The 13,155-nt window shown below is 42.0% G+C and overlaps 2 protein-coding genes across 3 annotated transcripts in view; one reads left to right on the forward strand and one right to left on the reverse strand.

Moving 5' to 3' along the window:
- Rab3GAP1 (RAB3 GTPase activating protein subunit 1) overlaps positions 1–13,155 on the forward strand; it is a 302,634-nt gene that overhangs the window by 75,062 nt on the left and 214,417 nt on the right. The window lies entirely within an intron of this gene.
- Positions 4,762–13,155, reverse strand: part of LOC142566312 (uncharacterized) — a 47,475-nt gene continuing 39,081 nt past the window's right edge. Inside the window, exons 3-4 of the mRNA XM_075677230.1 lie at positions 10,840–11,002; positions 4,762–8,299 (exon numbers count right to left, since the gene is read on the reverse strand). Coding sequence (XP_075533345.1) covers positions 6,687–8,299; positions 10,840–11,002 — 1,776 coding nt within the window. The 3' untranslated portion in view covers positions 4,762–6,686. The remainder of the gene's footprint in view (positions 8,300–10,839; positions 11,003–13,155) is intronic.

Consider the following 13,155-nt stretch of genomic DNA (forward strand, 5'->3'; position numbering starts at 1 on the left):
CAAGAAGATGCACGATAGTGTGCTTTCTTGCTTTTGTTTGGCCCCATTTTTAGTGGTTTGTTCTTCCAAGTCATGTACCAGCTAGGTCATCGACATACATTATATAATTGCTTCAATTCATAACCGAAATTTAAGTTTTTTTTAATATCATCATCTTTAATAATAGCATAAGGACGATAGCATAACTTGATGCGAAGTGGCTGCATGCCTTAGCATTGAAAAACTTTTGTCAGAAGTAAAGCAAAGTGTTGTTTCGGCAGTGCAAAAACGTAGGTCCTCATTAAAGTGTTCTTGTCCATGGAGTGCTAGTAGTTCGTCTTCGCATGGCGTACAACTACTGCATTATATATATATATATGCGAGTTGTCTTCTGAGACCCCCCCTCCCCCTCCAAAATATATTTTTGTCTACGCCACTGGCTGCATCGACACAGAAGGACACAAGTGGAAGAGTCATTTGAGAGAGGTGCTCAATTGCAAGTGTAATGAAGGTCTTTTGCGCAGTTAAGAGTAGGCAATGACAATAAAGTGTGTCAAAAACTTTAAACGCTTTCCTCTGAAGCCTTCAACTGACAACACAGCCTGTGTCACTGAGAAACCACTAATTAATTAAGCATGCCTTAGTGTGCATGTACTTCTTGCATGTTTTTCTCATGATGTTTGCAGCACATAAGCCATGTCGCAGGACGCACTGAATACAGCTCTCTCAAATTATCATGCTTCATTCATTGCCGACTGTGCTTAGTATGTATTTATGTAGACTTGGTTTCAGCATACCATTACTGTTTTACCACTACTGTTTCCACCCCATTAATGCATGCAGGTCATATTACACCAAATGCAAATGCAGTTAATGGTTTTGCCTATCATGTTCTTTTAATCACTATTTATGTTCACTAGAACTTTTGGTATTTCAGAAAAAATAGCCTTTGGCTGCAAGTAGTTCTGGTTGATGCTACTAGGCTGTGCCGTGCATGTCTTGTCATGCAAACTTCAGCGTTGTATGTTGATTTCCTCAATGTCTTTAGGTAGTTGTGTTGAAAGGAACGTTGATATGCATGCTGATGTAAAGGTCCAAGTGAAATAGTTTTAATTGACGACAACTAGTTTTACTTCAGGAGGTACCCAGGAGGCTGTTATAACGAAGGTTACTGGCAATAGGGAAATTTCCTAACACCCTTTCCTTTGGTGTCTGTCTCTCCTTTTCTCCTAGCAGATACTTCTCTATACTTCCGTGCATACAGTAAAGATAGTGATTTTTTGAAACATAAAGCAGCATGAAAATCTTTTTTCTTGGAAATCAAGCAAGTGGGTGTTGTTTCTTCCATTTCCTTTGTGCAGAGTTCCTTGCGTTTCTTATAAAGAGGCATTTAAAAGTTTGATGCAAGGAATTATTTCTGATAGAAATAGGATTTTCATCCGTATTTTGTAGTTAACATTGGAAGGGCGAGTTTTTGTTTGGATTGGGTAAGTTTTCTTTTTTACTTATGTAAGTTCTATAGTTCTAAATACACTCGAACCTTGTTATAATGAAGTTGAAGGGGCAGCTGAAATTACTTCATTATATCCGTTGCTTAGTTGTATCCATTATTACCGTTTATTGCAACATATGCACAGTGGAATGCACAATTGTAAACATGGAAATAAAAAAGACAGCTTTGCAGCCCACGCAACCGCTACACAGGCATGCATGTGATGAAATTTGAATAAAAGAACAAAGAAATCTTCGGTGTATGCAAGGTGCAACTTAGCACCTTATCATTAGCCAAACGATTCAGCCTGCAGGTACTTTACTTACTAATTACATCCTGGTCATACACTGTGTTGTCATCCCTGTCACACCACTTGCAGAATGGTTCTGCACTGCATTTGTGTGGGGTGCTCTTCCGACATGCTGCATGTCTGGAAGCATTGGTGCTGGAAATTCAAATGATTCTATCAGCTGCCTTGCATGTGCATGCACTTCCTTATGCTCTACTGGCAAAAGCATTCACAAGTGCCTGAATTGAGCTCACAGAAACGTTGCAAGTTTATGCTGCATGGCCAAGTTTACATTGGGGGTCAAAAAATTCCATGCGCCTAATTAAATCTTTGATATTTCCATTGTTTTTGCCAAAGAACTGTATGGCAACTCAAGCGTTCTTGCAATTTTTGCCACGTGCGATATTGCAAGCTGCAATGTTGGACACCTGTTGACCTCAAGTGCATGTGTAGTTTCTTCAAATGGCTCCAGAAAAGTGTTCAGATCCCTTAGCATATTCTTGTTAATGGCTTCTGTATTGGCAGTATTCATTGTATCAAGCAGTGTTTCTATATCTTATAATTGGTGGAGCACAGACCTGAGCATCGTAAATTTCATGTGCTATCTTGTTGGAACCTCCTGTAATACTCTGCTGCTGAGCTGTATGGCTAATCCACTTTGTTTTGAGGAATTCGATGAGACATTTCACATTCTACAAGGTCTCGTGGATTGAAGCCGCCTCTTCTGTAATGAATTCCTTGGTAAAAGTGTTGCGGAGGACTGTGTTCAGCAAATGGGTGAAACAGTTCAGTCAGTCATTAGAGCTGTAAAGCGCAAGTAATTTTCGCACCCTGGCCAAAGTGACAAATATCACCTTGGCCAGGTGATATCATGCCCGCTCTTTGCACATGCAGCAGTTTACCTCTTAAAGCAGGGTGTGCGATGTGCAGCCACGGCCGTGCTAGAAAAGAAGACGCCCGCCAACCTGCCCCCACTTCCTCTAGCCCCCCCCCCCCCCTCCCCCTTGCTTGCTCTTGATCGTGTTACCATAAGCTTGCTCCCCTCCCCTTTTTGGCTCTCTCTCCCATGCTTTCACTCGTACCCAAAGGTTACAGCGCATGAGGCACGATAGGATCTTATCGCACTTGGACTTGGAAACATGATGCTGGTCGGCTGCGGTGGTCGCTTGGTCACTCTTGGTCACGGTGTGTGATTTCAGAGGTGCATTCGCAAGCTCGTAGTTAAACCATTTGGCCATCTGTGTCCAGGAAATGTTCCATTTGTTGTCTCAGTATTCCTTCATGGTTGTAGTGAAATTTTTTTATATTGAAATCATGTATAAGCACACTTCGTTATAATATTAAGGTTCAAAATACATGGTGTTCTATGAACAAAGAAGTTATGAAAGGTTAAATAGGTTGATATATCCAGAAATCAGTTATGGTATTGGAGTTTGTTATACCGATGTTTAACTGCACTTACCTTTTCTGGACATTCGACTGGTTTATATGGGTGCCTCTGCATGTGTGAAATGCCACTTCTTAATGAAGGCTAAGCAAGGTAGGATTTGCAAGGTATGTATTGCAGATATCTGACAAGTGTCTCTGTTGTGCTGTCCACCACAGATCAAACTTGTCCCATACGACACTTTTGGCATCAGATTTTCGCAGCAGTACTTAATGACCCTCTTGCAGTCCGGCTTTCAAGACCTGAGTGTTGCCTGTCGCCATCGTAGACACCATACACGCAAGACATGGGTAATTGAGGATGATGCTTTGTTCAATTTGCAAAGAATTACACTTTGCTGCCTCTCAGCACCATAGTTCGTAGGGCCGAGGGACTCTACCAGTCACAAGGGGTGTTACAAGCGTGCTGCGCCAACGTGAACCATCGGTTAAAAAAAGCGAACCAGTTTTCTTTATGTTATCCTTATTGGTCCCTCCCATTCGGTTTTCCTTTCCTTTGGCCACTCCTTACATTGTAGCTTCACTTCAATGAAAACAAGACAAAAAAAAAATGCAAAAAGATACACAAGTACAAACAAGTTAAAGTAGCGTTTTCTTTGCATTTCTAGAATCAGCATGTTACCCAGGCTCGTGCAGTCCTAAGCAAATGGCACATTCGAAAACGTGCCATGTAAGTGATTGCATGTGGGTGACTTGCTACCATATGTGACAGCCTTCGCAAGCAGTGTGGCCTCCATCTGCCTGTTAGTTTGCGGACCACTGGCGGCACATGCCTTTGTACTACTAGCCTTTGTGCAGTTCCCACGACATGTGAAGCGCTTCACCTTATTCATGTGGTGACAATTATGGCACTTTTCTGTTTTGAAACTTATCGACCCGCCTTGCGCGGCAGTGAACAAGTGTCGGTCAAGTCACAAACGACCACTTAATTTAAACCAGCCGGTGGCGTTGCAACAGGCTGTAGGCGAAGATGGATACAGCAAGCTGAGCTCTGCTGCTCGCTCGGTTCACGTGCATAGATGTGGCTGCAGTTTCATTATGTTACAGGTTGGAATCTGTGTGAGCAACCACTGTGTGCCGGCGGACAAACAACAGCATATGGTCCTTTCGGCAATCTTTCTTCTGTAAATGGAGTGCTAGGAAGGATTGCGCACCCAAGTGGGGCTCCAATGCCGGTGTGGCCCGTCCAATGTAATATGCCTGTCGGCCTGAGCTCAGCTAGACAAACGCTGGTCTGCGCGGCCTGGTCCTGTGCACACCTCTAATTCAGAGCCCCAATTAGTGGTGCATTATAGGCGTGATAGCTGCTGTGCCACAAAATCCGAAATACTGCTGCTGTTTTGATTTTGTTCTTCAATCTCTCGCACCTTATAGTGAGCAGATATACACTCAATGGCAACATAGTGCTGGTATATGCAAGATACAAGAGTAGCTTACTACTCATAAGCTGTTCTTGCTAGGCTCTTGTAGCTTATCCTTACAATGCCAGGTCTTCATAACAAAACTCTTGAGAAAAATAATTTGCTTGGTACAACTTAAATGAAAAACACACAAAAAATGTTTATGAATTTATTTACAGAGCACAAAGTTCTGTTGACATAGTTGAGAAATGGAAAGAGCAGCTAATGGCATTATATTTTCCATCTATCAACTTTTCCTTTTTTTTTTGCATGTCATTTTTTTGTTCCAAGTTGTAGGCTCTTGCCATGACGTGGCCTTTTTGAGCTTGTTCTCATATGATACGGTCATTATTCATAAGTCCAGCTTAGCTAGCATGCTCTCCGTACTATGCTCATCCTATTATTCTTAAGCTACTCTTGGAGGCAGATTCTATGAAAAGGGTAATGTCCATAAAAAATGCTCGCTTTGCATTTTGCACGTGACAGCAAAGCAACCTTTTTAACCATGTTGGAAAAGTGTATTGCTCAGGCACCAAAGACTTTATACAGGATGAATAATGTCATTTTTTATAGATGAAAATGCATGATAAAAAGCATTGAACAGTACAAAATAATCATCATTAGAGTATTAACTAGCTATCTGCATTTGCAACACACAGCTGTACATATATGCAATTATGATATGTGTTATTCTAGCATGTGTCCCTACAATCTACAGTGCCATTTCTTTATATTTTAGATAAATTGACCTGAAGTGAAATGATTGCTGGGCTCAATGGTATTTGAATCAGGAAAATACTTGTACAGTTGTGTTTAGAACGCTACTTATGATGAAGGGTGTGCGAATATTAGTTTTTGAGACTGAATCTAATATGAATCAAATAATGTGAAAAGCAAACGGAACAGAATACTTTATGAATAATGCACAGCCTCCTTGCATTAATATCAAACAATTTTCACATCTAGGTATTAACAACATTAGAAAGTTTCTATCATTACACTGCACATTATAATGTCTACATTATAATGTCTACTTTATTAAAAGCACAAAGGGAGCATTAGGAACAACCAAGCTCTTTGTTTGCAAACTTAAACTCTTCAGATATACTATTATGGATTATCATATAAAGTTAATATCTGCGTATACATTCGCAACCAAATAAAAAATGTGTGTCATTTGCTGCATCTATAATTATCGACCAGTACCCACTGCCAAATGCTGTGTATAAGCAAGATTATATATCGAGTGATCGTGTTTTGTCAGAGAGGTCTGGCTGTCTGAGTGATGCAGCGTGCTCTAGTCTGTTGTGTTCACACTGTAGATGAGATGAAAGTTATTGAATTTCTGCTTAAATTTTATGTTTGTGTACACTTGATGTGAAGTAACCGAAAACTATTTGAAAAATATATGAATTTTTGAATTGTTGTTCTTCAATTCAAAAACCAAATTGAACAGGACAGTATTCGATTTGTTATTTGAAAGTTTTGAATATTCGCACACCACTGCTTATGATTGTTCCTTCTTATTATCATTATTGGCTTACCGAAAACATAGCAGTCTTTTAATTACTGCATAGTGAAATGGACATGCCTATCTTCTTTTCTGGCTGTTCAAATAAATCTGCATAAAGAATTATGTTTTCTGTTTCAACTTTTCTGTTTTGAAGTGTGTGTGAGTAGCAAGGCAATGGCAACACTAAACAGTATTTCAATCTATATACTGTATAAAGCAGTCCTTTTTGAACATACTGCTCTGCAGTGTGAACGTGGTAGGTTGTGCATGTCTGCACTCCTGAGTTCACCTTAACACTGAACAGCAGAAAAGTCTCCAGTGCTCTGATAGTTCAGCCACGTAGCCCAGAACACAGTTGCAGAAGTCCCTCAGCGATACTGCTGTTTTTGGCACTTCACTGACATTTCATACAGGCAGAAAATTAACAGCCATTATGGAGCACCACAAAAGACAAGGGCTGTCTAGCATGGCAGGAAACCAAGCTTGCACGCTGATGTAAACAGCTTGCACTAGCGGTGATGTGAGCACTCTGATGCCATAGCTGCACAACAAGCTGAGGCAAGTGTCCTATCGGTGGTGGTACTTGCTGTGGGAAGGTGCCACATGACTCTGCCCTACGTATATGTCCACTTCATTGTCTTTCCAGTTTTCTGTCCGGGCATTCCAGTCTGAGTCATACTCATTAAGTGAGTGCATGGAACTGGCTGATGCAAGTCGGCCATTGTGCAGCACTCTTTTTTTACCATTGGGAAGTGGTCGCGTTGTTGGCCCTGCATGAGCATCGAGAAAAGAATGAGTTCCCGACAAAGCTGATAAGGACTGCTGTGACTTGCGCACTTCTGGGTTGCCAAGGCCACGGTACTTGTTAGACATTTGAGAGTAGGATCTGTGAGATTGGCCATCAGCTGTAGAGCGGGCCTTGGAAGAGTAGCCATTGGGCATGTGGGAGAAATGGGAAATGTGGGAGCGGTTGTCATCCATGACAAAGCTCTGGTTTACAGAGCCATTAGCATTGTCCATGTGGTACATGCGTGCCCGAGGAATACTGCGGCTGCTGTACATGGAGACGGTCTCCCACTCGTCTGTTGGCTTGATGGTTGGATGAACAGTAGACGTTGGCAGTGGCAGGCGAGATTTGGGGCCACTGCCACGGCCCTGCTTCTTTCGCCAGCAACAAAGAAAGATTATGACAGCCAGTATGATGATGCCACACACAGCTGCTGAAGACGCAATGATGATTTTGTCTAAATGGGCAATTACATAGCGCTCTAGCTTGAGCTCCTTGCACCGGGATGGTAGGATGTCGTCTATATTAATGTCTTGCGCATCCTGTAGGTTTACAATGCACACCACAAGGCACTCATTTGTGGGCAGACTTTGCATTGTGTACTTCCTCTGATTTGGCCGCAGTGTAGGGCCGTGACGATAAATCTTTTCTCCAAACAATCGGTAAACTACCTGAAAACCTAAAGGAGACTCGCCATCACTTTGCCATTCAATAGTGACTGCAGAATCCTTCCTCTGAGCATTCACAATGTATGGAACTAATGGAACTTTGCTGGATGGTGCCTGATTGTCTTGATTTCTTGGTGACGATAGTAGTGGTCGAACATGTTTGTTGGTGGCCTGTCTTTGAGAAGGTGCTGGGGCATCTGTTTGCTCTGGAGCGTATGTGATGACGTCATCTGCTGACTCACTCAAAGACACAAATGGCTCCCTGAAAGTCGTGGTTTCTGCAACGAGCAGCTCATTGATGTGAACACTTGTTGGTTCAGGAACTGTAGTTGTAGTAATTGCCGACTCCACTGAAGGCACCGTAGTAGTACTAGTACTAGTAGGAGTAGTTGTCATCATTGTAGTGCTGCTTGTTGTGGTAGGAGGTTTTGTGCTAGTTGGGATCACAGGCTCACTTTCTGTTGCGGTCGTCAGAGGAACTGTTGTTGTTGTTGTTGTTGCTGTTGTTGTTGTTGTTGCCATTGTTGTTGTTGGAGGCGGTGTTGTTGTCGTTGAAGCATTGCATATAAACTCAGAGGGCTCAATTTTTGCAAACGTGCGTCGCTTGAGGTGGTCAGGTTTTCCACAGTATTGAGGGTTCCGCTCACGACTTGTTACTTGAAGGTCTTTGTTTGCTATCCACTCTGCAATCCATCGCACCCTGCAGTCACACTCGAGGTAGGGTCCTGCAATATTGAAAGGGAAATGATGTCAAGAAGTAGCCCGTTTCTAACTTATCTTTTTTTGCACTCTCATATTATTGTGTTTTGGAAGAAATGCCATAAAATGTTTACATTGGGAAAAGATGAGAAAGTGCTGAAGAGAAGGGACATTTTCGCTCATGTTTCTCCTGTAGTGTTAATTCAAAATTCCCTCTAAAGAACTGAACTGGTGTCTGCATTACAGCTTTAATGGCAGCTCACACTACCCATGGGGAACACCAGCCGAAGTAAAATGTCACAAAAGTGTCCTTTACAGGAGTTCTGCGATGTGTAGGATTTTTTATGGTGCTCTTTTTTTGATGGCCTCTGTGTGCAGCCAAAGCCACAAGGCATGCTTGGGTCCTGTGTTTTCGCAAAAGTTCAGTTTCGTGTCTTGATTAAAAAGAGCCTGTCAACCTTGCCTAGTGACTGGCACTGCATGAACTGTATGTAGCCTTTTCTGAGAATCCATAAACAATTACGTCTATGCAATGGGTGAATAGTGGCAAATGAATTTTTGTTATGGCTTGTTGGCTCTGGATCATGGAATAGTGCTAACAGACAAAGAATTAATGAACAGACGAATGTTGTATGATGAATGTTGAAGGATGAATGAACAGAAGCTGTTTCTGGCCATTTGGGTATATATTGTCGAGACTGTAGATGCGTATCATGTTTTGACAATACAGCCATGCTTAGCTGCTCCTTTGACAAGATGAATAGAATAGTAAAAAGAAGCAGCAGAAATATCTAAACTGAATGGCACATGTGTGAGCATGGTGTCCCTTATGCTAACAGAAAAAAAGATGTGATATGCGGGTGTTTGTGTTTAGAAGAAAGCAGCACTCATGATTGTGCGGCGACCACATGTATGTGGTTACCCGCCGTGGTTGCTTAGTGGCATTGGCGTTGCACTGCTAAGCACGAGGTCGTGGGATCATATCCTGGCAGTGGCTGCAGCATTTCAACGGGGGCGAAATGCAAAAATGCCCGTGTACTGTGCATTGGGTGCACATTAGACAGATTTAGTTTAGTGTACGCAACTATAGCGTACACTATACGCTATAGTATAGCGTACGCTAAGCAGCGCACACTTTTTACAGTTTTAGTTGGTTTGCGAGATCTTCAGATCTTAGAGGCCATATGCCGTCATTGCGGCTATCTCCCGACTGTAGCAATAGGTGGCGCTGACATCTTGAATGTTTCTTTTGTTAGGCTTCGACTGGTTAGAAACGAGAAGAGATCTCAAGAACACCACAAGGTTATCCATAGTACTCTGTCATCGAAGCGGCCTGAGACTAAGCGAAAGCCGTTTACACAGTCATTTGCTATGAACAAAGTGCATTTGACAAAAGCAACGCCAAATTCAATTCGAAGCGGGCAGCCGGGACCGCCGCCATGTTTCACGCAAACTCCGCAAACCACGCAGGGACGCTAACGCTAAATCTGAGAAATAGCGTGCGTACGCTATATGCTATGGGTCCTTTAGCATTCTATTTTATAGCATATGCAATGGTATAGCGTACGTGAAACTAAAACTGTCTAATAAAGAACCCCAGGTGGTCGAAATTAATTTGGAGTCCCCCACTACGGCATGCCTCATAATCAAATCGCAGTTTTGGCACGTAAAAACCCATAATTTAAGTTTTTAATTTTCCCATGTATGTGATAATTGTGTCTCTTCCGTTCTTTATTTTTGCATCTTCTATTTATGGCATATATTCTGTGCATTTCCATAAGTAAAAGTAGTTGAAAGTAAGCACCCATGTGTGTTGCCACGTCCTTCGTCTGTTTGGGCTGCTAAATGTTCACCATGAGTTTTTTTTTTACATTTCTCACACGGCACATATGTCAAAGCCATACATAGAGTCACACAGCATGAGAAAGCACAATGCAAAATGTATGAAGAAAACAAAACAGATGCCAACCAATATGAATAAATTTCAGCCACAACATACAAGCCTTGTTCCCAATGAAATTCACATTGAAGCTGTTTACGATTCTTCCTGACCAGATGAGATTTCATCACTCTCGACTTAATGCAAATGAATGTTGGCTTCACTGGTTGGATAATGTGGCTCATAGCCTTGGCTGCACTATACAACAATCTTTTGTATGCATTCCTGGAGGTCAGTGTTGGAAATGTAAAACACAGGTCACTTCAGATAATGATACTTCATCTACTCGGTCCCCATGTCACCAAAAACTTAAACTGTTATTTAAAATATTTTTGCTTTCTATTTTTTGCCACAGTGAATTTATCTCCAAAGATAGCAATCATGCAGAAATAATTACACACTTATTTAAATAACCCAGTACATGTGTTCATTCACCTACTGGAACCTTTGTGTACATAAAGAATCTTAGGTGGTAGGTTAGTTTTGTACTTTTCCACCGAATTACTTTAAAACATAAAACATTAATTCAGTTCAAATATGCTCATGTGATTGTATAGTTGGTGAGTTACATTTGACTATTAATCACTGAAACAAGATGCGCATGCATTGTTCAGTGTGACTGCTCACCTCCTATGCTGATCCCCCTGAGAGTTGTGTTGAGGTGCCGGAAAGGTTCCAATGGTATAGTTGCCATGGGATTTCCATCCAGAGCCAGGAGTGTCAGGAAAGGGTTGTTTGCAAAGGCATCATCCGGGAGATTCCGAATTCCATTAAACCCCAGGTCAAGAACCTGTAAGCAGATTTGAATATATATTGTATATTTTTTTTGCAAAAAAGGCAGAGAGAGACTCCGTTCATGTAGGTACTTGCTCCTTATTATGTATGGGGCTGTTAAGTATGTAATTGTGCATGATATATACATGTATACTAAGTTGAAAGATGGAAGTTTAAAGAATATAGTACAACATGTAGTTGTAGAAAAGGACACACATACAAAATGGAGGTTTGACTAACAGTTCAATCGGAGCCTGGTCTTCGTCAATGTAGGTAATATATGTATATACAGCCATGTTTCAAAATGAATTATGCAGAATATCTAAAACTTGCCGGTGGTACATAGCACAATTCTAATTCTTCAACTGAATTGCCCGAAAAAGCAGAAATTTCTTGTACAAGAAACTAAATGCGTAATTGCCCAATCAACAAAATTTGATTAATCACCTTTTTAGCTGATTATTTTGCTGTACATATTGCACTTCACAAATTATAGCCGATGTGAGTTTGCAGGACACACACACATACGCACACACCACTCTTGCCCACATGCACACGCATGCACACACATGCACACACATGACTTCTTCCAACTTCCAACCATTCTTCAGCACTAGTTATTGTGAAACTGCCTCAGCATTTGTGTCAACTCAATTCTAGTGTTTTATACAGTGAAATACGGTATCGTGAGCATGTACAGTGCGGTCCACTGTTAAAGGGAACTCGGGAATATCAATCCCGTGTGAATTTTCCCCTCTGGCAAGTATACAATCACCCTGCCTTGCAGCATATGACTTCTGGTTGGTGGCGCTGGCACCTTTCTACACACTGGTGCACTGCATGACATAGCTTTAGCATGTACATGCAGCTGCAGCACCAACAAAGTGAGAGCTACACATTAGAGTGTTCCCTTTCACAGTCGACTGCACTGTACTTATGTCAGAACCCTTTCTAAAATTCTTTGGGTTGCACAATATTTGCTGTGGCTCAGCGTACTTGGTCACCCGATCGCCCTCTGCAGTGCGACAGCCCAAAGCTTTGCTGCCACGTTGTCGAATGCCACTGGTACCCAAAGGCAGCCTACAGAGTTGAATGGGAGTACCGTATTTACTCTATTCTAATGCACCTTCGATTGTAACGCGCACCCGTTTTCCATGACAAAAAAGAAACACCCTCGATTGTAACATGCACCCGTTTGCCGCGACCTAAGAAAAGTCCTTTACAGTGCCACGCACCTCATTCTTTCATACAGGAATACAAATTTCTCTCATTTGGAAAAACAAAGATTTACTCTCAATACACTAAAGTTGTGATAAATAAAGAAAGTAGGATTTTCGCCTAAAAGGCGAAGCATTGATTACGATAGCAAATTAGTAGACAGTTAAACGAAAAGTAAGGATAGTTTTATCGGCCGTAGAAACTTTTAAACATTCGCTTACTAACTAAATTAACAAGCATTATGTCATGCACGCACAAACAAACAAGAACACATCTCGCGCAATTACCGCGGAAATTTTTTATCAGAACGCTGGACTGGGTAAGTGCGGTAGCAGGAGCTAGCTAATTTCCTTTGTGCGGCCTCTCGCTTCAACACGACCAAGCGACAACAACACAGCGCGGTGCGCCTAGATGCATAAGCTCTGCCTTTATATAACGCAGGTCGTTTTCAAGATAGGGGCCACGCAGCCTGTTCGTAGCAGCCCTCGGAGTAGAAAGCTTCTCCAGTTTGCGGCAGGCCCACATGCAAGTTTCGGAAACTTCGAATGCCTGTGTGCGGCCCAATTTCCGTCCACCTCCACACATGGGATCAATTTCCTTTTAATTGCGGCATCGTGATGAACTCGGCATGTCCTTGCAGTCGGCACTTCCATGCTGATAGAGCAAACGCAGAAAACACAAATACAGACAGTGCACTAACCTAAGCCAAAGGAAGCATTGCCTAAGCATACGTACTATAGCACATGGAGAAAGCTACGGCAGCTAGGCTCAAACCAGTGCTGGAAGTGCGTACGAGGTGGCCATGTTGAAATGCCGATGGCGATGTAGTAACGCAGATTTAGGCTCGTACTCGATTCTAATGAGCAAGCAATTTTTGGACCCGTTTTATCGGAAAAAAAGTGCACATTAGATTCGAGTAAATACGGTATGTGACTTTCGAATGAGTTACTG

This window comes from Dermacentor variabilis, chromosome 1 (assembly GCF_050947875.1).
Source record: "Dermacentor variabilis isolate Ectoservices chromosome 1, ASM5094787v1, whole genome shotgun sequence".
Classification (NCBI taxonomy): Eukaryota; Metazoa; Arthropoda; class Arachnida; order Ixodida; family Ixodidae; genus Dermacentor; species Dermacentor variabilis.